Source organism: Pseudopodoces humilis, chromosome 1 (assembly GCF_049639895.1).
Source record: "Pseudopodoces humilis isolate 2021_Gansu_Grassland_sample_001 chromosome 1, ASM4963989v1, whole genome shotgun sequence".
Lineage (NCBI taxonomy): Eukaryota > Metazoa > Chordata > Aves > Passeriformes > Paridae > Pseudopodoces > Pseudopodoces humilis.
In genome coordinates this window covers 2,060,440-2,084,662 of record NC_142200.1, presented here as the reverse complement: position 1 = coordinate 2,084,662, position 24,223 = coordinate 2,060,440, and the positions used below count along the sequence as shown (strand labels likewise).

At 47.7% G+C, this 24,223-nt stretch overlaps 1 protein-coding gene across 11 annotated transcripts in view; it reads left to right on the top strand.

Annotated features, from left to right (window-relative positions):
• Window positions 1–24,223, top strand: part of ADGRB1 (adhesion G protein-coupled receptor B1) — a 278,660-nt gene that overhangs the window by 126,971 nt on the left and 127,466 nt on the right. For all 11 annotated transcript variants that reach the window (XM_088055285.1, XM_088055296.1, XM_088055291.1 and 8 more), the window contains 9 exons: window positions 1,280–1,387; window positions 7,415–7,579; window positions 9,438–9,602; window positions 13,087–13,251; window positions 14,945–15,109; window positions 18,450–18,551; window positions 20,256–20,362; window positions 21,114–21,308; window positions 22,341–22,409. In XM_088055285.1, the coding sequence (XP_087911411.1) occupies window positions 1,280–1,387; window positions 7,415–7,579; window positions 9,438–9,602; window positions 13,087–13,251; window positions 14,945–15,109; window positions 18,450–18,551; window positions 20,256–20,362; window positions 21,114–21,308; window positions 22,341–22,409 (1,241 nt within the window). The remainder of the gene's footprint in view (window positions 1–1,279; window positions 1,388–7,414; window positions 7,580–9,437; window positions 9,603–13,086; window positions 13,252–14,944; window positions 15,110–18,449; window positions 18,552–20,255; window positions 20,363–21,113; window positions 21,309–22,340; window positions 22,410–24,223) is intronic.

The window sequence follows — 24,223 nt, the reverse complement described above, 5'->3', positions numbered from 1 at the left end:
AAACTGCTGAATATAAAGCCTGGCTCTGGCAGGGACTCTCTGAATCATTCCTCTGCCTCCTCTGCTTTCCCTTTTTGGATGGCAATAAAGACTCCTGCCACCACACTGAAGCTTCATTAACCTTTATTAATTTTCTCAGGGTTCCGGGATCAAATTTGTCACCATTTCAACCCTTGGCAGTTCATACTTCTTGAAAAGATGTCTGACTGTTTTACCTCCTTGGGGGAAAAGATCTTCTGTCTGGTACTTGCTGTTTGGAAACAAATTGGCTGCCAGATCACAGATTACTGGGGCTCAGCTCTGCTCTCAGCTATTCCATGTGACTCCAGTGGAGTCAGCTGAGCTCTCCTGATTTGCAGCAGGCGATCCTGGTGGATGGGATTTGGTTGTTGTTGCTGGGTTTTTTCTCTCTTTGCTAGGGAGGGGATGTGTCAGGGTTACAGCATGTCCACTAATACAGACAACAGAAATTTAGCTTCCCCTCCAGCCAATTCAGGGCTGATCCACACAGAATAAAAATGGAAAGCTGGTGGAGCATGGACTCAGAAGGAACAGTTAAATGCCTTTGATTTACTGTGGATGCATTATTTACCTTCTGAACTTCACACTGTGGGCTCCCCTGGGAGAGTCTCAGTAGGACGCAAGGGTCAGGAGCTTGTCTCTCACCGAGAAGGAAAAGTTCCCAGTTATGGCTGTGTTGGTACTCTGCTGATGCCAGACTTTCACGTCTCTTTGTTGCTGGTGGCAGGGTAAAGCCTGTGAAGGAGACATCTTATTGAGATATCCCTTTCCTTTCCACCTGCCCTCACCTGCCTGCTCCACTCAGCATTTCCTGGCTCCTCTACAGGACATTTCTAGGCAGGTGCTGGTTGCAAGGCAGAATTTCTCACCAAAAGCACCCTGCCAGTTACCACCATAAATCTCAAAACACCGCTAAGGATGGTGGGATTCAGTGCCAGCACAAGTGCAGCACGGAGCGCAGACACCCTAGAAAACCACTGAGATTATTTAAAGACCAGAGATAAGGGATCATACTCTGCGTGGTCCCAAATCTCACTCAAAAAGAAGGGGTTGAACCACCAGCCAGCCCGAGTCTTTCAGGCTGCTTGGTGCCGAAACCTCAGGGAAGACTGGTGGCCAGGGGTGCTGGGGTTGGAAAGCAGGTGGCCACGTCAGGGGAACGTCGCAGGTCGCTGTTGTTAATGCGTGTTACCTTTGTAGTGAAAGATCTTGCAGAGTGAACCAAGGTGTATTTACATGACCCATTACCTTGCCATAGCCAATGGACGCTATAATTCCAGAAGCCAATCGCTGAGGTCCACAGATAACAGAAAGCGAGAGGACCCTGACGACCTGCAGCACTACGGGTACCCTGCACCTCAAATAGGTAAGCTCTGACCTCCCACAGCGGCCTCTGGAGCTGGGACACTGCTCTGGTCACTGCACTGCCCAGCTGGGCTGGGCTCTCTGCACTGTTTCAATGACCCCCTAACCATCTCCTTCCCCCCAGGTCAGTGTGGGGGACACTCCCCCCGTTGTTGTCACGCGCTGGACAAATGGTCGTCGCCCCGTTTGTTCCCATTCCATCACCCCACGGGGTTTTGTGTCGTCACCATCAGCCAGAGGCGGCAAAAAGGGACAGACACAAAGCCCTGACAAGACCATCCATCCCACAGAATGTTTTCCCATCACCTTGCCTACCTCTGAGTCACTGCTTTGTCTGAGTTACCCAACCACACGTGGTTCATGAAGCCAAAGCTGACCTTGCTGCAGTGCAGCCCCTTTGCTGATGTCCATGTCATGCCTTCCCATTGGCTGTGAGAGAGGGTGAGCAGGGCTCGGTGGGGACAGGGCAGGATTGGTTTCCTCTCTCCGTGGGTCTTTAGTGCTGTGCAAGGACTTGCCTCCAGTAGGTTCTGCAGCAGGACCTTCCACCCTTCTGCCACAGAAGGGGGATAATGTGTAGCAATATCAGACAGCTTGATCTGGGAAGATGGGGATGAATTAGACCTAGATCCATGCCAGGTCTGATCTGCCCCATCCCTGGAAGTGTTCAAGGCCAGGTTGGATGGGGGTTTGGGCAACCTGACCTAGTGGAAAGTGTCCCTGCCCAGGGCAGGGGGGTTGGAAGTAGATGATCTTTAAGGTTCCTTCCAACCCAAACCATCCTGTGATTCTGTGATTCAGTCTGGAAAGGTTCTGTGCTCTCCCTTCATGCCTGTGTGTCGTGGCAGGATCTCAACACATCAGGGGTCTCAGGCAGAGCACAGCCTGCTGAACCTGGCCACAGGTTAAAATCAGTGCCCAGTGACCTTGCCAGCATTTCGTGCTCTAGAAAGGCTTCAAAGAGATGGTTTGATTAGAAGTGAGAGAGTGTCATATTCTAGTGTAGGTTACCTGTGCTCCACCCAGCCCAGGAGGACTTTGCCTCTGTGCAGCATCAGGAATCCGTGTGCTGTGGCGTATCTGGGGGTGACTTGTTTGGGTTCTGGTTTTCAACCAGAAAGGGGACAATTTCCTCTCTACCCTGCACGGACTCTGCTCCCTCCAGTGAGAGCAGCTCCACTGCCTGCAGGATGGATCCCTGGAGTCTGGTAAAACCTGCAGGAGAGGGAGGACTTCTGCAGTGCTACAACGTGGAAAAGCTGAGCTTAATCTCTCTGTCCAAAGGCAGAGGAAAGGAAGGCACTCCAAGGCAGGCCCCTGTTGTTCCTACTCTGCCTGGTCCCAGGTGCTTCCCTGGAGCTCCCGTTCCAGCCCATAACTCTGCCATCAGGTTTATAGTTTGGCATTTCTTCCTGCCGTGCAGCTGGGTGCTGGATCTGGGCTCAGTGACGTCTCTGTCACCCCCCTGCCATTGTGGCCACCGCTGTAGCATGGCTGGCTTGGGCTGTGGCATCCCTGAGGGCAGCATGGGCTGGGAGATGTGCATTGTCCTGCTGCAAGCTTCCCTCACCCCTGTGGCTGTCCCAGGCTGCTCGAGGAAATCAGGATGGAGATGTAGAGACAGAGGGTACAGCCCAGCAAGGGGTTAGAGGGAATTTTTAGCTGAGGATGCCGAAGCAAAGCCCACAACTTCCCCATGGACACAGATTGTAGGGAATAAGACATTTCACGTCTGCTCAAGACCTGGAAAAATATGAAATACAGAAATGAGCTGATGCCAGCCATAAGGACTGTGGATGAGGGGACGGCCTTGCCCAGCTGAAGAGCAGCATTTTCTTCTGTTGTCCAGGTCCTGCTGGCCCCCAGGCTGTGGCAGGGCTGTACTCTCAGCCAGGGTGCTGCTGGCTGCCCATGTGCCTCTGCCAGCAGCAGCACAGGAGCCAGATCCAGCCCAGCAGGTCCCTGGCATGGGCCCTCCTGGCTCAGCCCAGGCTGCTTCCAGGAGGACTCTGCCAGCAGCAGGATGTGCAGGGAGGCACATGGGGAGATGTCAGACTGACAGACCCCAAAACAGAGAGGGCTCCTGGCAGAGGGGTGTGCTGCTCCATTAGTGCTGAGGGGAGTCATGGAGCAGCTGCAGGCACTGATGGGGCTGCAGCCAGGAGCTGGAATGATCCTGGATTGCAGTGCTACATCCCCATGGATTAACACCCAGCGTGTCTCATTCTGCAGCACCAGCTGGACCCTCTCCATCTGCTGCAGCTGCATCTGTGGGAGCAGCAAGGGCCATCTTCCCACTTCAAGTGGGGTATGAGCCCTGGGAAATCCTTTGGGACACTCCTGCTAATCCCCAAGCTACTCTGGGGCATCACAGGACTAATAGAAATCAATCCTGAGGAGATAACTCCCTGCAGGCACCAGTGATGAGGCAGGGCAGGGCTTGGCCCCTTCTCCTCTGGGGATGAAGACAAATTTGGCTGGAGCTGCTCTGCTATGAACACAGGCTGAAAGACTTTGGGCTGTTCAGCCTGGAGAAGCAAAGGCTCTGGGGACAACTTAGAGCCTCTTCCAGTGCCTAAAGATTCTCCAAGAGAACTGGAGAGGGACTTTGGACAAGGGCATGGAGGGACAGGACAAGGGGCAATGGATTTAAGCTGAAGGATGGCAGGTTTAAATTGGATATTGGGAAGAAAATCTTCCCTGTGAGGCCAGTGAGACCCTGTCAGAGGTTGTCCAGAGGAGCAGTGGACGCCCCATCCCTGGAAGTGTCCAAGGACAGGTTGGATGGTGTTCGGAGAAAGCCAGGACAGTGTCCCTGCACATGGCAGGGGGTTGGAACAAGATATCTTTAAGGTTCCTTCCAGCCCAAACCATTCCATGATTCTGTAATCTCTGTCAGGTTGAATTATAAAACAGCACTGAGCTGGACTAGGCAGCTTTCAAACCCAATGAGCACGGTAGGCATCTTGCCATTATATCAAAAACCAGAGTCAGAATCCTCTTCTGGGATGAGTAATTGCAATACACTTCCCTCAGTAATTTGCATTTGCTGCCATTTGACCCACAGGAGTGCAGAAATCCTTCTCACTCATAGTTTTGATGATGGGCACTACTGTGTTTCTGTCGAGTTGAGAATGAATTTGTCTCATGCCTGAGGAGTGTCTCAGAACTGGGTCTCGCTTGGTTTGAAAATTTGTTAAATTTGTGCAAGGTTTAGGCTGGACGTCATGTCCCAGATGGGACTGAGATGAATTGCTTGGTTCAGAATGACACCAAGCCCAAGGGAGTCACCAGCACTTAGAAAATAAACTGTATTATGGGTTTAAAAGCCAGGGATTCATGCAATGTGAGGGACAATAATTGAGGAGATTTACCTCTAAGCACAGCTATTTCTGCTGTGAAAGAGCAAAAGCCAGAAATAATAAAGAGGAAAGAGGCAGGAGAGGTGGGATTTGGTTCAAAGATGCCATTCATTTGTCCAGTGACACAGTAGCTCTCCTGAATATGGAGATTGCAAAACCCCAGCCAGGTCTGAAGGTGAGGTTGGTGGCACAGTGAGCTCTCCAAGCCATGAGCTGCTGATGGAGGAGACCCCTGTGTCTCTGCAGGCTTCCCCTGTCCCACTTCTGGCCTCCCAGAAAGATTTTGGGACCCAAACTTGGAGTGTTTAACTACCAAAATCCCCCAGCTGCCTGGCACTGAGGGACAGGATGCTGCTGGATGCAGAGCTGGGGAGGTTGCTCAAGGTGGATGGATAAATGCAAAGGCACCACTGGTTCATGGAGCACCCAAGCAGGCAAAGGAGCAGGAATGGTTGGGATTTGTGGGTCTGAGAGGGATCTGCTGAAGTCTGGGACACTCAGGATGGCAAATGATGAAGTGATGGTACCATAAATGTAATTTTCTGGAGGTGAGCTTGCAGCATGGCAGGACTCTGGATCTGACAGAGCTGGATGTTGGAAAGGCAGGAAAATTGCCATGGAAATGCAGATGTCTCTCTACCAGGAGATCTTGTGAAGCAGGACATGGGAGTGATGTTTTCCTGTAGCCTCAAAACACACAATGTCTCCTACACATCCCAGGGGAAAGGCCAGTGGTCCATAACTTTCATCCAACTGGGACCAACTGGGCAAAATAATGAAACAAAATGCAAAAGTAGAACAGTTTTGAGCAACTTTGGCTCAATGAATAACAGCAGTTGCTTCTCATGATAATCCTTGCAATGGCACAGATGGGGTAGGAAAGATTGATCCTCACCTCCACCTCTTTCTGTGTCCACACAATAAATGAAGGAGTGAAAGTCTGTCCATTTTACAGCAAGGACAGGTCTTCCTCTACATTTTTCCCCCTCAACACACATTAATTCAACAGGCTCCAGTCAGCTGGGTGTATTTTTAATTCCCAGCTGCCGGAATGACAGGAGACATTCAAAGCAGATGTGCTGAAAAGCATGACACAAACCAAGTAACATAGATAACTACCAAAAATCCCAAAGAGCAGATTGATGAGCATCACAATTTAATTGCATGTGGAAAACACTAGTAAATAAATATAAACAAATAAATATAAATCATAAATATACCACCTCGAGGAAAAACACAGACATGCAGAGTTTTAGGCAATATTGGGAAATTTGTCGATCTCCAACCTTTACAGTCCCCACCACAGTTCCTGCTCTGACATTTTCATGCAGCTGGTTTATAACCCTCACCGAGATCTCCAGCTGCAGAGTCTCTTTCCTTCCCCACGTTGCAGCTGGACAGTTCAGTACAGCATCCTCTGCCCAGCTTTCTTTGGGAATGGGGTGGTGCTGTGGGATAGCACATCCAAGTGCTGGGTGCCAGGGTGGATGACCCTTGGGGTGATATTTACCTGTTCCAGCCAGTGCTGTGATCCCTCTTATCACCCACAGTCTGCCAAATGCATCCTTTTGGGATGAAACACGGGGCAGTCTGAGGTTCAGAATAATTTCTCATGAGAAGGGGTTGCCCCTCTGTTATGCTGGTGTTTATTTTTTGCCATATGCCTGTGTTCTATACATACCAAACACTACATTCCAGTTTTATTATGTGTAATTATTTGCAATCCATGAAAAATCAAAAAAACCAAACAATGCATGGCTTAGTTAAATAGAACAGAGCCAGCTTTTTATTTTCATGTGGGGAAGAAAAGCATTTTGTCAAAGAATAGAATATTTCCAGTGAAAACTAGTGGAAAATGGTCCCTGCTCATATCACACTTAGTGAAATTAGTGACATATTTGGAGGTTGTGGCCTGCTGAAGCAGCCGCAGCAGGAATATTAGTGACAAAGGAACACATCTCAGTGCTTTTCACTCCCATCAGTGGGATATTTTTAGTTGCTTTTCCAGTGCTGCCCCATCAGATAAAGCAGTTGATAGGGAGTGTGTGATGCCCTGGAAGAGTCAGTTTTGTTCCGTGTCACACGCTCAAAGCAGATCTCCACAGGCAGAGGACATGCCAAGAAAACTTCCTGAGATTTCATCAGCTGACCCTTCTTAGGCACCATCAGCTTCTGCTTTGTCAGCTCCTCCTCTGCCAACCTGCACTGGCAGGGGCTGTGAGAAGGCAGGAAAAGGGGTTGAATCCTTAAAGTGAGCAATTTATGGACACATTTACTCTGTCTAATCCCTGTTGGTACAATCTCTAAAGGGAGGCTCCCTATCCCAGCTCACAAGGTTCTGGAGTGGCTACACCACCTTCAGTGGTGGAGTTTGCCCTTCCCAATAACCTGATGCTTCCACAGCATCCTTTTTCTTTTATTTTTTTTTTTTTTATGTGTATGTGTTCTACAGCTCTACACAGTACCCAAAAAACCCCCTTTAGCCCATTCTCAACTCTCACAATTTCTCCCCAATGCCCTCACACCCTCCCACCCATCCTGTCACCCCACCCGCAGGACACATTGCAGCCTCACAGATCTCACAACCGGCCAAGCGTAACTTGGGAATTTCTTCCCCTGGAGATCCAAGGATGCCACATCCTCACCTTCTGTTCCAACCCCCACAGGTGACCCTGCAGCAGAGGAGTGGTCCCCGTGGAGCGTGTGCTCGACCACCTGCGGGGAGGGCTGGCAGACCAGGACCAGGTTCTGTGTTTCGTCTTCCTACAGCACCCAGTGCAGTGGCCCTCTCCGGGAGCAGAGACAGTGCAACAACTCTGCTGTGTGCCCAGGTATTGGTGGCCAGCAGGGGAGGGAGTCTGGTTGCCCGTGGTATCTCCACTGAGATATTTCTGGGAGGCCCTGGCACAGGTTGCCCAGAGAAGCTGTGGCTGCTCCATCTCTGGAAGTGTCTAAGGCCAGATTGGATGGGGCATGGAGCAACCTGGGATAGTGGAAAGTGGTTGGAATTAGATGATCTTCCATTCCAAACCATTCTGTGATTCTGTAATTCTTGGAGGGAGATGGTTTTTGTTCCCTGTTCCTTCTCTTTATGCTTTAAGGCCTCATGCAGAGACTCTTGCTAGACCAAGATGGCAAGACAAGCAAAAAGATGGCAAAAAGACAAGATGGGCACCTGCTTTGCATGGTGTGGACAATTCCATGCCATCTAACATCCATGAACCCAGTTCACCTGCAGGCAGGTGCCCTTTGGGGCGTTTCCAGGCTGAGAACAATTTTGGTAAAAAAACACATCCTGAGGAGACTGGAGCCTACGAGAAAGATGGGGAGGGACTTTTTACGAAGAGCATGGAGTGACAGGACAAGGGGAAATGGCTTCAAACTGAAAGACAGTAGGTTTAGATTGAATATTAGGAAAAAATCCTGCCTTGTAAGGGTGGTGAGCTCCTGGCACAGGTTGCCCAGAGAAGCTGAGGCTGCCTGGAAGTGTCCAAGACCAGGTTGGACGTGGCTTGGAGCACCCTGGGGTAGTGGAAGGTGTCCCTACCCATGGCAGGGAGTTGGAAGGAGATGATTTCTGAGGTCACCTCCAACCCAAACCAGTTTCTATTATAATTTTGAAGAATTTTGCTGTTAAGCTAAGAATGTTATGCATTTCTCCTGACCAGCAACATCACAGTTCAGAAACAATTCTGTGATGGTGAAACCACCATCCATGGTGAAACCACCATCCGTGTTCTTTCCTGTGTTTCCTCCTCTGGCTATCTCTTATCATGCAAGATGCCTGGTGAGAATTACTTTTGAACCCCCTTTCCTGACACTGGGGCACCAGTCACTGTTAACAATTGATGAAGGACTGGAAAAGTCCTGTTTTGGTTTTTTTTTGTGTTATTTTTCTGAAGGATTATTGATTTGATATTAGCTTCTCTGGTAAAGCTGGAAGGGATGAAGTCCCTTAAGAGAGATCAGTGCATTCTTACAACATTTGGCCTCTGGAGATTATAGTGACTAAAATTCCATAAATAACTTGGCCAGATTAGATTAGATTAGATTGGAGAAGATTAGATTAATATCGATTAGAAGGCTAATGAGAATAGATTAAAATCGATTAGATGTCTAATTCCAGGATCTACCAGTGATGTCTTGAGTGCTCTAGGAGGATGTTGCCCATTCCATTTTACCCTTCCAAGTCTCCCTAACTTTGCCTCTGAGGTGTTACTGACCTAGGATAATAATAACCAGTAGCAGACTACAGCTTTTCTGAAAGCCTTAAAATGTTGTAGTCTCTGAGGATTCGATGAGAAAATGTTGGAAGAGAGGAAATAAAGGGCAAGACGCGACAAAACGTTGGTGATGATGCTTCCCTAATGGTGGTGGGGCTTTATTCCTTTCTAGCTAAATCCATCTTTTGCTTAAAAAATTCCCTGTTGGCTCAAAAATCTGAAAAATTAAGGTCAGCTAAAAGTGCATTGTGTTTTATTTCAAAGACTGGAAAGCAGCAGGCACTTGGTGTTGATAGCAAAGCACAAAAATTACTTGATGTTCCTCTTGCACATTTTGGGCTGGTTTGTTCTCCAGCTTCCCACGCGCTGCTCATTCTGGGTGGGAAGAAGCTGTGCCCTGCGGGTTCCCTCACTTCCTCAGACCTCCTCTGGAAGAGAAAAGTCACTTCTTCTGCTTCCCTTGCAGTGCACGGCACCTGGGACGAGTGGTCCCCGTGGAGCCTGTGCTCCTCCACTTGTGGGAGAGGCTACAGGGATCGGACCCGCACCTGCAAACCCCCCCAGTTCGGTGGGAACCCCTGCGAGGGCCCGGAGAAGCAAACCAAGTTCTGCAACATCGCTCTCTGCCCAGGTAGGGACAGTGACAGATCTGAAACCTCCCCTCCAGCAGGTCTCCCCAGCTCGGTTTCCCTCACATGGCTCATCAAGGTCTGTAGCTGACTCCAGTGAAATTCTGAACTACCCCAAGGAGGATCCTGAGGAAAGGATTCACTGAAGAAGAAACCTGGAGGTGATTTCTGGGGTTGTTCAGTCTCAGGTTCAGGTTTCCCTTGTGTGATCTCTTGCAGAGGACACCTTACATGGGTTGGATCTGGCTGCCACTGCTATTTCCAAGACTATCTTCAGCTTCTTACCTGTTCTCCCCACTGAATGCTTTAAAGTTGTTTTGCCTGACTGATTTTGTTGGGCTGGAATTAATTAATAGTTTTACTTGTCTGTGCATTAATTCAATATAAATGCAAGTTTTCTCTGTGGCAGATCCTGCTCTGGGTGATGAGATGGACTAAGAGACTCCTAATGGCTTCCATGACAAATTTAATCTTTTTACCTTTTCCCTGCCCCTAAATTTCACTTCCAAATGCCTCTCCTCGGGTTTTGCTCTGAAACATCAGAAGGAACCTCAAGATGAAGTTACTTTTACCACCTGGAAATCCACTTATGCTCCAGAGGCTTCTTGCCTCTGACAGGCCTGGGTTTACAACAGAGTGCCCCTTAATTTAACTCTGGGTATCCTAGTGGACAGGATCTGTTCATGAGCTCCCTCCCCAAAACTCCCTCCCTATCCCTGGATAATGTCAACTGACATTTTTCCAGTTTAATGAGAATCATTATGAGACATTATTATGTCCCTGGAGGAGGAGAGGGATTGTGGGAGGGATGAGAACTTTGTGAAAACAGTGAGAAGCCTCCTGGCATTTCCCATCGAGTTTTCACTCCAAGTAACTATCCTTGGATACTTGGCCGCTGTCCAGAAGACTCTACTTGGAATAAGAACCTCCCAGACACCAAATTGACTCTGTCATAAAAAGACAAATTTAAGAAGTCAGAGCTGGCATTGCTTGGGCAATAAAGCATACCCTGAGTTAACATTGATCCATAATTAATTTAAATACAAATAAATACGCGACTGAAACAGCGGTGGAAAAGACAAGCAGCCCAACTGCAAGGCTTCAGCTCTAATTAGCGCCACAAAGGCAATCAGTGGCTTGGCAGCGCCAAATGAGAACGGCTTTGGGGGAATCACTGAAGCACAACAATGGGTGTTTGACACCCCAGACATTCTCAGGGTTTAATACCACCCTGCTCTGAGGATTTATTGCTACAGCTGATAAAAATGCTCTGCTGCAGGGACAACGGGGCCTTTGTTCCCCCTGAGCTGTGGATGCCACAGGCATCCAAGCCCGTGGAAGTCCCCAAGTCCGTGGAAGAGGGAAAAAGAGGAAGACAATGCAGACACCAGACAATGAACATTTTTGATAGACTCCCACTGTGGTGTGATCATGGCACCAGACAGTCCTTGGTGGTGGCTGTGGTGGGAACCCCTCAGCATCTTGACCAAGAAGCATCTTTGCATCAGTGCAAGGTGGCTGGAGGGACAGCACAGCCACATTTGTTTCCCCATTTTTTCAAATGTTTCTGAAATTACAGCCTGTGAATAACTACAAAGAAATTACCTGTTTCCAATCCCCCACTGAATGACCAGATTATGGATTTGGCTCCTTTATTTCACCATCTCCAAATGCTTGCATTCCTGATAAGCTGCCAATCACCAGCAGCAGAGAGGGTATTGGAAAAATTCAACTTCTTTTTGATAAATGCAATTTTCTGGCAAGTGTCATGTTTAATGTGGTGAATGCACTCTCACTTTTCCAACAAAGGGAAATATTAATGAGGGGCAGACACCATCATTGTAAGGAAGAAATTCTTCCCTTTGAGGGTGATGAGGCCAGAGAAGCTGTGGCTGGCCCATCTTTGGAAGTGTCCAAGTTCAGGTCGGGCAGGGCTTGGAGCAACCTGGGCTAGTGGAAGGTGTCCCTGCCTATGGCAGGGGATTAGAATTAAATGATCTTTACCTTTCCAACCCAAACCGTCCTGTGATTCCATGATTTTATGATCAGTCCATGGAAATTTAGCAGCACAGCCTTCAGTCAGAAAAGCCACGCTAATTTATACCTGGTGGGACCTACTTTGTGGAGTTTGGATCATTTCCAAAGAATAATCACCTGTCAGACACTCTGTTTCACGTTTCCCCTCGTTAGGATTGATAAGCACTGGCACGAAGCCTTGAATTTATGCACAATAAAAACATACATTTTTGGATTGTTAAAAAAAGCACCTATTAGAAGTACCTTTTTGCCTGCCTGATTTTGCACACTTTGAGTTAACAGTTGCTCATTTAGATGCTTTTCACTTTTTTTTTTTTTTTTTAACTGAGTTTGCAAACAAAAAGCAGCTCAGTTGCAATGGGGATTACACAGGGTTGATCAATTCCTTGCAGATTACACGGGGGACAAGTTGGCATTTATTTTTCTTGGGGCAGACAAGCAAAGCTAAAAAAAAAAAAATGAGCTGCAATGTGACTGAGCCAAAATTCAGACTTTTCAGAGATTCAGGTTGTTTTTCCTGAATGAGATCTAGCAGCTAATTAGATCTAAACTGAGCATGATGACCACTATTAATGAGAAAAATGCTTCAGGAAGAGCAGACTGGGTGATGGATTTGTTGATCAGGGACCAATTAGGGTGTAATCAGCACACTTGGGAATGTTTCAGTCCATACCATGATAATAAGATGTATTCCTGTTTCTCTCCAACCCTGTCCCTATCATAACCTCCCTTGTCCCTCCCTCCTCTATTTAATTATCAAAGACCCTGCTGGGTAGAAACATCTCCAGCCTGTCAGAATTAATTCAGCTGTGAGAGAAGTACATTGACCACACACACTCACCCTGATCCCAATCTTCCCAGCACGCCTTTGCTCCCAGATTTCCCAGCCAGCAGGAATGGTGGGTTCCCGTCAATAACACTGTGATTTGAGTTTCTGGGTGTGCTTTAATGAAAAAGCAAATGAAAGAGCATTTTTGTGCTTGAGAAAAAGTTCATTCTCCACAGATTTACTGAAAAATGGGTCCCTTGTAAAAGTGCTGATGGCCCCAAATGGGAAATGTCACAGTAATGTAGTGATCCCTTCAGAGTTCAGTGAAAACATGAGCCACGCCCTCTGGTGTGATGTTGTGTTGTGATTGGCAATGTTATTAGTTTGGACTTTCATGCTGGAACGGGCAATATCAGTAATTTCAACTTTTATGGTGTTAAACGGAGTGTGGAACATAAAAATAGCATCCTTTGGGACTGCTGGGAGCTGCAGAGGGTCACAAAAATCCCTGCTGCCACAGTCGTCCAAACCCTTTTTTGATGAGCTTTGCCCTCTGTCAAGTTCTGTGACTCTTTGTCCTCGGCCCCTGGCAGGCAAAGGCCTCAGGCTCTTGCCACGCTCCTCCTTCCAGAGGGAAAGATTTTCACATTCCGCTCGTTTTCTTTCTTTGGGCCACTCAGTGGACGGCAACTGGAACGAGTGGTCGAGCTGGAGCTCGTGCTCCGCTTCCTGCTCCAACGGGACCCAGCAGCGGACGCGGGAGTGCAACGGGCCCTCCTACGGCGGAGCCGAGTGCCAGGGACACTGGGTGGAGACCCGGGACTGCTTCCTGCGCCAGTGCCCAGGTCGGTGACCAATGATTTCTTCTTTCTCTTGGCCTGCCTTCCTCTGCAATCCCAGTAAAATGTTTCTTTGGGGAAGACTTGCGCCCTTTCCGGTGCAGTAATAAGGAGGTTTGGATCATTCCGGCAGACCGTGCCAGCCAAAATCCGCAGCTGGCAAATGTTTCAGGAGACCCCAGAGAGGTGAGTGATTGCCCACAGGGAGTGTCTTTCTAACCTTAGATATCAGCTTTTCAGCGTGAGCTTAAAAAAACTCCCAAGAAAATATCAATTAAACCCTTCCCTAGGCTCCACAGGGCTTCAGCTTCCCTCCTCTTTTTGTTTTGTTCCTGCCCTCCCACTATTTCAACATTCCCAGTCATATTTCAAGCAAACAGGGGATCCTCCATTGTATTTCAGCTTTAAACCTTATCAGTGAGAAGGTCTGTCACAATAAAGCCTTTGTTCAAGTCTTATGTCACTTACTTTACTCACCTGTGACTTACTAATAATGACAACAATAATAATACTAACAACAGTAATAATAATAGTAATAATAAAAATAATAATTCCTACTGGAATTCATCCTGGTCTACCTGTTTCTTCAGGGAATCCCTTTACACTCTGGTAACACCATTATCTGCAGTATTTAACAGAGGTGTTGGATTTTCCTACATGGTTTTGAGTAGGTTTGGATGTTTAGGTATCTCACTCCTTCTTTGCAACTTAGGGAGATCTTCAAAGGCAAAAAGGGGCTTCAGAACCCCTCTTGAGACAACCTTGTCCCACTGATTTCAGAGTTTCCTGTCAAAAATACTTTCTACTGCTCAAAATATCACTAAATGAAGCACCAGGATTTGGTGCTGTCCCTCTTCTTCAGTAATTTTTTTCTACTTCTTGGAGCAGGCATGGATCTCCCACACTCCCAAAAGGAATTATTCAACCCAAGATGATGTGGTAACTCAAAATTAAAGCCCAAATAGTAAAGAGCATACTTAGGCCCTGTTCTAGTTCTGTCACTGAGTTATTGTGGTGCAGCAGAGGAGAATGTTTCCCTACCTTGCAGGCTTGTTCTGAGGGCTAATTAACATTTTTATGGCGCTTTGATAAATGCCATTGTTAACATAAAAGAAGCAGAATTTTGATAAATGTCATTGTTAACGTAAAAGAAGTCACAATTCCACTGAATCTGGAAAGATGTTGGGAGAAAACACAACATCCCAAACTCTTTCCAAGGCACGTGAAGCATCAGTGCAATGGAAACAGCTGGAGGGAGGTTTATTTGATGTTCCTTCATGGCTTTTTGCTCTGCTGGTCTCTCTAAATCTCTGAGCCAGACCTCCTCCAGGAAGGCCTGTTTTCACACAGGAGTTGTACATTCCCAAGGAACTCCAGACTTGGACCTTGCCCATGGGAAGAGCGTTCAGGAGCACAGCCCCAAATCTCAGCCCGAGGAAAGAGTTAGGGCTGCTTTTGCAGAGCGTGGAGGTGCTGAGGAGGAACACAAAACCACCCTTGGACTGATGGGATGGGAACGGGAACACTGATTTAATGTCTGTTGAGGATCAAAGATCCAAAGCAGGAGACCTCCCTTCCTACCAAACCTTGCCCTACTCACTCTATGTTCCTCTGCTCACCTTTGTTTCCTTCTGCTGCAAATGATGTTTGGGATAACAGGCTGTTTCTCCTATTTTTCCTCTTATTTTTTTGTTTCCAGTGGATGGGAAGTGGCAGGCCTGGGGAGTGTGGGGCAGCTGCACTGCCACGTGTGGAGGTGGCACTCAGAGACGTGACCGGGTGTGCTACGGCCCCTTCTTCGGTGGACAGACTTGCCAGGGTCCCAAGGAGGAGTACAAGCAGTGCAATGACAGAAAGTGTCCTGGTATGTACCCCAGACCCCTCGTGCTTTCCTTTGATTGTGGCAGAATTCTGTAATTTTGGATTTTGGGAATGGCTTCCATGTCCTTTGTCAGAGATCTGAATGCTACAAAGGGCTGTAATCTAATAAAATCCTACCCATGACCCAGGTACAAGGCAGAATCCAGTGTAGCTGTGTTGGTTTCCATGAAAATTTGGTCAATCCCACCAGCCTTGCCTTGGTGGTTTCACCTTTTCATTGCCATAGAGTTACAGGAGGAAAAGAGAAACTGTTTGGTTTTGGTAGCAAAAACTGATATTAGAGTCTCAAGTCCATGATGTTGTTGAGTACTGAGGATGCTGCAGATGTTTCCCACCCTTTACCTCAGAAGCCTGCACACCACTGGAAATTTTAAAAACGATGTGTCTGCATCTGTCAGAGCTTTACCCGAATCTCTCCCTCCTGCAGAGTGCAAAAGCTGAGTGGAGGGTGAGTGAGCTGTAGGGCAGATAAAAATCTGGTTTGGATGTGCAAAACAAGCTGGAGTAAACACTTCCAAGTGGGAATGTTTCTGCCTGCCTCTCAGACTATACAGAGACCGAAATAAAGGCCTGCCCACCATTTCTGCTTTCTTCCTCAGTCTGAGTGGAAGGGCCTGGTGAAATTGCTGGTGGGGAATCAATGGCCTTTGTGATGTTTGCAGTCAGATTGCATCGATTGTAACAGGCCATGAGCTTTGGCTGAAAGGGTAATTAATTGCCAGAGCAGCTCAGTGAGAGATTCTCATGGCAGTGTCCCAGCATTCCCAGTGGAAAGGGGCATCTCCCTAAAGGACAGGAGGCAGCAGTTTGGATTCAGGAGTTCCTGGGGGCAGATGTGCCATGTAGAGGCCAAGCCAACCCCTCAGACTCCCTCACAAAGTGCTGAAGACAAAGAGATGAAAGCCAGAGGACTTCAGCATGGAAGCTCCAGCACGTTCAGCTCGGAGATGACAGAGAAAGAGGCTGTGTGACAGCCTCGTCACTCTTCCCAGCTAGGCTCTAATAAAAGGCATCACCTCTCCTCACAAGCTGTGCCTCTCAATTAGCAGTGGCGTGTGAGAATCTCTTCTAGCTCTGCCACAAAGCTCTCCCTCGCCACAGAAAATCTTAGCACCGGGTTGTCTGGTGGTGTCTACAGAGTGAGGCGGATTTAGTTCAGCTTCAGCGTGTGCCAGCTGGGGCCCTGGCAGAACAAGCCCGATCCTTTCTTCTCTTTCTGCAGGGGTTGATGCCTGTGCAGTGCTCCAAAGGAAAAGGCAAGTCTCAGGCACTGGGGCCTGCCAGGGTTCACAGCCAGAAGGGTCTCGCTGCAGTTGTTAATTTGCAAGGGAAGGAAAAGGTGGGGAAACATCAGAGGCTAAAAATAAACCCGCTCAATTTGTTCTCCAGAAAGTATCAAATGCTGGTGTGATTTGATTTGAGCAGAAGAATTGAACTTAATTGGGTTAGTTATTAAAATCTCCCAGTGCAAATAGGTTGCTCTGGTAAAAGGGATTTTGTTGTGAAGCAACATCAAAAAGAAAAAAAAAGGAAGAAAAAAGGAAAGGATGAAATGATTCTCTCCTGGCCTGGGAATTGCTCCTGCGCTCACTGGCAAGACAACTCCAATCAGTGTATTTTTAAAGAGCATCTCTGATCTACAGCATCCCTCAGTGGTCCCCAGGGACACTGCAGGGGTGTTGAGACCAGGAAGTTTTGACAGGCCAGCGGGGGAGAAAGGGGAGGAGAGATGTGAACACTCCCCCTCTGCTTTTCCCTGTGCTCTCCTGCTTTGTAGCTGACGGTGCTGGAAGTTTCCACACCCCAGAACCCTCCTGTGAACCATGGGACAATCTGTGGCGGTGGTCAAAGCAGGGGGACAAGAGTTTGGAAATCAGCTCCCTGCTCTGGGACGTGCTCTGTGGGTGACCAAGTGCTGTCACAACTGGGTTATTCCATCTCCCTGTCCCTCAGCTCCATGTCAGCAGGCTGGAAATTAAACTGATTCTTTTCCACCCCTCTTCTGGCTTATCTGCAACAGCCTGAGCTGTTGGCTCAGGGATGAGTCCTGCTCATGTGCAGAGCACAGCTGGAGCCCTGCTGCCCTCCAGGGTTCCATCACAAGAGCAATTACTCACAAGGGAGCTTTAAACCAAGGGAAGGAGCATCTGTTTCCAGGCAGAGAATTCAGCTTATTCATTCCCAGTGTCTGCTGGGGAGGAATCCATCTTTGAACTGCAGCTGGGGCTGGGGCCACACACTCTTGGAGCCTGCCTGCAGGAGCAGTGGTGTGCAGGCAGCTTGTTGGGTCTTGCAGGAGTTCTTCAAAGCAGCAGGACTTGCCATGCCCATAATTTAAATCTGAGCCCTCCCCACAGCCAGGTTGGTCCCTGGGTAGTCCCAGAGCAGCAGTGGGACATGTCCTGACCAGCTGCAGGCACAAACTCAGCTTCCTTTTGATTGGAAATTTTGCGTGCACAATGAATAAAAACTGTAATCAAAAACTATTAAATCAAGTTTTTTTCTCCTTCCCTCCCTCAGGAGTGATAAATAGCTTTAACACCATCCTCATGCTTTACATGTTGTAAATAATGAGTTTCTCAGCACAAAGATCTCCCATGGTGAATGTTTTTCTCCCAGATCCCACCAACTCCAGGACCAACTCAGTTCCACCCACAGACAGAAGCTTCCAAAACCATCCTTCCAATGTTTTTTTTTTTTCTGTGATGTCTCAAAACACATTTCTGCAGGCTCCTGGGCTCTGCAGCAGTGTTTAGAAATGAGCTGATGCCATTCCAAATTGTTTGGGGCTCATATATGCTCTCTTTTGTGCACAAGATGGAATCAGGCAGAATAAAGACAACCCAGGGGATGTGTCTCTCCATTTACTTGTTCTTTCCTTCATTCTTAATCCACTGATTCGTGCCCAGCCTCATTTTAGATACATCCAACACTGAAGGTGGTGACCCTGAGGGATGGAAGAGGTGGAGTCTGGAGCCATGGAGTTCACCCACAAAAGATCTGCCCATTAAAAATCAAGAAATAAAACTCTTTACTAGAGGGTAGCAGCAGCAGTTTTCTTGCAAAGAGCTGCCACAAGGCAAGGCAAGGATGTGAGTGGACTTTCCCATGGATTTTGGTGAGCTAATCCTCGGAATGGATGAATGCCCAGTTTTCAGAGAGGCAGAGCGAATTCCGGAGAGGTGAAGTGACTTTGTGAGGGATGAAACGCTGGGAGTGCAGCTCCAGGCCTGCTGCCTCACAGACCACGCTCCCATACATCCCTTTTCCATGTCCTTGCTGAGGAGGAAGCTTTACCAAATGGAGTTTTTCTCTCCTGGCAGAGCCCCATGAAATCTGTGACGAGGAGAGTCTTGGCCCTGTGGTTTGGAAGGAGACACCAGCCGGGGATGCTGCAGCTGTCCGGTGTCCCCGTAATGCCACCGGTAAGAGCGACTGTGTGGTGGGGAGGTGGTCCCACATCAGGGGATCCTTCATCCTTTGTGTCCTAGATGAGGAGAATCTGCTTGTGGGATGACAGGACAGGCACATGGACTTCCCTCCCTTTGTCCATGGCTAAATTTACTCTGTCTGGCTTTCTGTTTTCACTGTTAAGCAGAAACCTCTTAGTTGTTACTGGATAATCTGCGGTGGTTTCCATCCATCCACTGCCTGGTCCTGTGAAAAATTTGAAATTAAGGAATGCTGGGATATGTTCTCTCCATTATCTACAAAGAGCTTTGCAGAGCAGGTAGAGCTTTAGAGTCCTCTGGATTTGGGTGTTGTAGTTCTCTCCAGTGGCCATAAAAGCAGCTGCTGTATGAGAGCAGGAAATCTGAATTCCGTTGTCCACTTAGAAACCCTAGCACCTCTCTAAAAATTCCTTTGAGCTGTCAAGTTGATGGTCTGATGGTTCTGGTGTAAACTGAAAGGATATGGTGTTACCTACTGTTCCCTAAGGGAGTGGAAGGCGGTGCAGAGAAGGCTCCAGAAGCGATGCTGGTGGTGGGATTTGTCCTCAGCTGGGTGTTCCTCCCTGCCAGGCAGGAACAGAGCTAGTGGCAGCAGTGTCAATGATGTGTAAAGGTTTGATTTTTTGTGTGGGATACAGACAGCCTGGCACAGTCAGCATCACCCCAATGCTGTCCTAGAAGGGCTGTGTCCAAAGAAAGGTCAGTGAATCATTTGGCAGCATCAGTGGGACTGCAGACCCAGCAAACCTGATCCTCAGAGACTTTCCAAGTGGCATCATGATGGCTGGGACAGGGTGATCCCTCTCCCTTTCCTCCTCCCTGATATGTCTGTTCTCTGAACATCTCTGATGTTCCCCCACATCACAAGGCATGTGATTATCACTGCAAACCCCTCTGTGGATTGGAGCTGAGGGGAGGCCTGGGGGAGGACTGGAAGCAGCTTTCAGAGAGTTTCAGCTGATGCAGAACTGGTGCTGTCGGGTGTTTATTCCCCTCCAGGCTGCGTGGGCAGCACAAGCCCTGCTTCAGTTGCAAGTACCAGACCAAACCACCTGGGGAGGCTCGTGGGGCTTCCCAAGCCAGGGAAAATGCTGCCATCCAAGGCAGGAGAAGAAACCTTCCCTTCACCCTGAGTAGCCATGTCCAATTTGTTAATTTTTGTTTTCCTGCCCCGTTCCTTCTGCTGCTCTGCAGTAATAAAAGGCAGGAGAAGGAAATAAAGATAATCCTTTCTATGGGCTTGTTCGGGCATCTGCAGGTGCCTCTGATGCCCTTTGTGCTGGTAGCTGAGTCTGGAGTGGTGCACTGACCAGTTCTGGGTGATCTCCATAGAATCAGGAAGGTTGGAAAAGACGTCTAAAATCCTCAGGTCCAACCATTAGCCCAGCACTTCCAGGCCCACCACTAAATCATGCCCTCAATGCCACATCCACACGTATTTTGAACACTTCTATGGATGATGATTCCATCACTTCTCTGATCAGCTTGTCCTGATGCTTGACCACCCTTTCAGTGAAGAATTTTTCCTTCATATCCATTCCAAATCTTCCCTGGCACAACTTGAAGCCGTGTCCTCTTATCCCATGGCTTCCTACTCATGACAAAAGACCAGTCCCCATGAATGCTTGGCCTTTCATCCTGTCCTCACTCCTATGTTTGTTTCTTTCATTCTTCCAGGGCTGATCCTTCGAAGATGCATCTTAGATGAGGAAGGCATCGCTTACTGGGAGCCTCCAACGTACATCAAGTGTGTTTCTATAGATTACAGGAACATACAGATGATGGTAAGGCAGCCCCACTGCTCAGCTCAGCAGGTTTGGGATCCTCCCCAGTAATTGTTACGTGGCTATAGTTACAAAAAGAGAAGGAAAAAAAAAAAAAGAGTTTCCAGCTCTGCCTTGATTTTCTCTCACTGTTCTCTCTGCTTACCTTGTGATGCACTCCATGGGCAAGGAGTGGTTCCTTTCAGGATATTTTAATGTCCAGCTTGGCAGAATCTGGCTTCTTCTAGGCTTTTCATATCACATTATCATTAAGTATCACTATCACTTTTAAATAAGCATCTTATTTCTGTTAAATTAATTGTTATGAGCAATTTCTGCTGGTCTCCTGTGGTCTTTAGGAGAACTGATCCCTGCTGTTCATGGTAAGGTACAGGAGAGTCCCGAGTCTGCCCTAAAATAATTACAAATTGGTTGTAAGAAATCAAGGTTTTGGGGAAAAATGTTCTGTTAGGCTGTGAACAGAAGAAACTTTGTAGTAGGATAATTTCTTCTTTGTGGGCAAAACAGAAATTTTCAGTTCTCTCTCATTTTAGAACCATTTTGAAGACAATTTAGAATCTATCACTCTTTTCTATCATTTAAAAAAATATCAGAGGCTCTCAGGTCAGCAAAGATTGTCAGATGCATCTGATTTGCACTCTGAATTGTGAGGGAGGTCAAAAACCTTCCCTGGCAGCTCCTTCACTGAGCTCATTAACTCGACTTTGACTGTCCCTAAAAGCATTTCCCACATTTCTTTTCCGTTTCTCAGACCAGGGAACACCTTGCCAAAGCTCAGCGTGGGCTGATGGGAGACGGGCTGTCAGATGTGCTCCAGAACCTTGTGGAAATCTCCCAGGATGGGACCAGCTACAGTGGGGACCTGCTGTCCACCATGGATGTACTCAGGAACATGACAGAGATCTTCCGTAGGGCTTATCACAGCCCGACTTCTGGGGATGTGCAGGTGAGCCCAGGTGCATTTCCTGGAGCCCAAGGCTGGGTTTAGAGAGGTGCCCATGCTCAGGGCTCCAGGTTTGGTTACTGGTACTGATTGTGGCTGATACAGTGCTGATGAAAATCAGATTATTATTTTTCCCAACATAAATGTCTTTCTGTATTAACAAACTCGCCTTTTGAGGTGGTTCTTCCTTGGTTTATAAATTAAGAACTTGAAAGCCAAGGTCACTCTGGACTATTTCAACCTGATAGCACTTCACTGCAGAGCCTAATTGATATGAGAACATTATTTGGTGGGGATTTCAGGCTAATGACTCGAGGTAAAACAATCCTGTGGCATTGGGTACCTGGGTGTTGATGCAGGGGAATATCACCGTGGTTTCTTATCCCAGGGTTTTACTTCCAGCAGCTGCAGAGCAGCCGCAGGATACACCCTTGGGATGGGTCATCACCTCATGACTTGAAACATTAAACTGATCCTGCAGGATCTGCAGAGAGTGGTAAAACTGGAGAAAAAAATCAATAGTCTGAAATTTCCTGTCTCCTTCTTCCTCATTGTGTGCTGCAAAGGTCTTACCATGGACAGCAGCCTCTTGATCCATCTCTGCATCTCCTGCCTGGTCACAAGCTAAAGGGGATCCTGTGGGATCCATATATTGGAAACAACAGAAATAATAGAAAAAAAGATATGGGAGGATTTATGCAATGGAAGATCACCTGCTTTTAACCAGTTTCTGACAAATATTTACCATATCTGTCCTCAAAAGTCATCAGGAGTGGATACAAGACCTATTCCCAATTCAGTGCCTTAAAGATACAGTAGTTAAAGTGTGGGAAAGAGGTCTTATTAAAACACATTTTGCTATTAACATCCTTGGGCACCTGTGAAATGCTCTGGAACCTTTTGGGAATGGGATCATGAGAACGCTTTTGGAGCATGTTTAGATCTCATGTGTCCCTCCCACACCACTGTGACCTTCCCAGCCTGGGCAATGTTTCATAACAACCTCTTCTGTCCTCTCCTGTCTCCCTTCTCCAGAACTTCGTCCAGATCATCAGCAACATTTTGTCAGAGGAAAACCGGGAAAAATGGGAGGAAGCTCAGCTGGTATGAACCTTCAGCACCTTCCCTGGGAATAAAGAGGCTGTGGGCACCGGGTTAAGCCATGAGGAGGGGAATTTCCAAATGTCTACATGACCTCCTGAGAAGAGCTTAGTTCCAGGCTGAGTCACATTAAAGGAGTCACTCAGGGAGCCACAGGATCCCAGCTCTGAGCCAAACTCTCTGCATGAAGGACAGTGAAATGCTGGTGGTGTAAACCAAATTTGGGATGGATTTCAGGGGTCAGCCTTGGTTTGGAGTTGATAATCCTGATGTCTTCCTGTAATTCCACTCTTTCCTCTTGCCAAGATAAAGAAGTAGGATCACATGGCTTTGAGTTCCTGTCTGAAGTGATGCAGGACAGGAGAGATTTTCAGAGCTGTGGTCTGCTCAGCTGAGCTTCTGGGTTCAGTTATGTTTTATTTCTCTCCTGTCCATGTTAGGGATCCTGCTCAGTCCTGAACTCCTCTTTCCTGGAAGTGTTCAAAGCCAGGTCGGATGAGGCTTTGAGCAAGATGTGGAAAGTGTCTTGCCCATGGCAAGAGTTAGGAATTAGATGAACTTAAAAGTCCCTTCCAACCCAGGCCATTCTAAGATTCTATGAATAATTCTGTAGCTGAATTCTCAAGTATTGGGGAATGGCGTTGTTGCCTTTTCTCTCTGTGTATTATTTGTCCTTTGTCTTGTGTGCTCTCTCTGTTGTGGAGCTGTGTCACACCTATTCCTGTGTCCCTTTACCATTCCTTTTGTGAGCTGTTGCTCTTGCAAAATTCCACCAAAAGATTTGGAAACAGCAAATAATCAAGGAAAAAAATCACTCAACATGCAAAGCAACACCAGAGTACAGTTATCTTCACACCAACCGGCAAAGTCCTCAGGGAAAACCTTCTTAAAAAGTGCTGGCATATTTTTTGAAAGTCCAGAACATGAGACAGGGACTCAAAAATATTTCCTTCATGCAACAGCAATTCTGTCAGGAGATGAGCAGCCCTCCTCCTTCTCCTTCTCCTTCTCCTTCTCCTTCTCCTTCTCCTTCTCCTTCTCCTTCTCCTTCTCCTTCTCCTTCTCCTTCTCCTTCTCCTTCTCCTTCTCCTTCTCCTTCTCCTTCTCTCTTTCTCCTCTCCTCTCCACTCCTCCCTGATATCTTGTGCCTTCCTGTTGAATTTGAATGAGGGTTTCGGGGTCTGTCTCTGGGTAGGACAGAGAATCTGGTCATGGTCCTGGCAAGGTGGCCCTGCTTGAGCCACTGGGTTGAGTCAGATGGCCTCGGAGGCTCCTTCCAAATTTAACTACACACTGATTCTGTGATTTTCTGCCCAAATACTTGGTCTCAAGCCTCCAGGTGTGTGTAGGTATTTCAGCACGGAGCAGAGGAGACTGTCAGGTTGTCATGGCAACAGGGAAACCCTGTTGATCCCCTTAAAAACAGCTCACTCTGTGTGGCCCTTGGTTCCCAGTGGCTTTCCCACTGCAGTCTGCTCCCTGCACCTCCAGGCAGGCACAGCCCAGCGTCACCGTGACCTACACGTGGATTGGGAACATCACAGGGAGAATGTTTTCCTGGTGTGTATTCCAGTGGGAATTGAGATGACAGCCCAACACCACGACTTTAGGACACAGAAATCTCTGTGAACAGGACGCCAACGGAGGTTTTAGCAGTCTCTGTGTTTCTCCCTCGAAGCTGCTGGACCAAAATCACACCTTGAATTTTGTGAGATCAACCATTTCTTTTAGAACAAAGCCTTTGGCTCCCAATTTGCTCATTAAAAATAAACCCAACTTCATTGCAGTCTCACGTTCCAATGTCCTGTGGCCCCTGA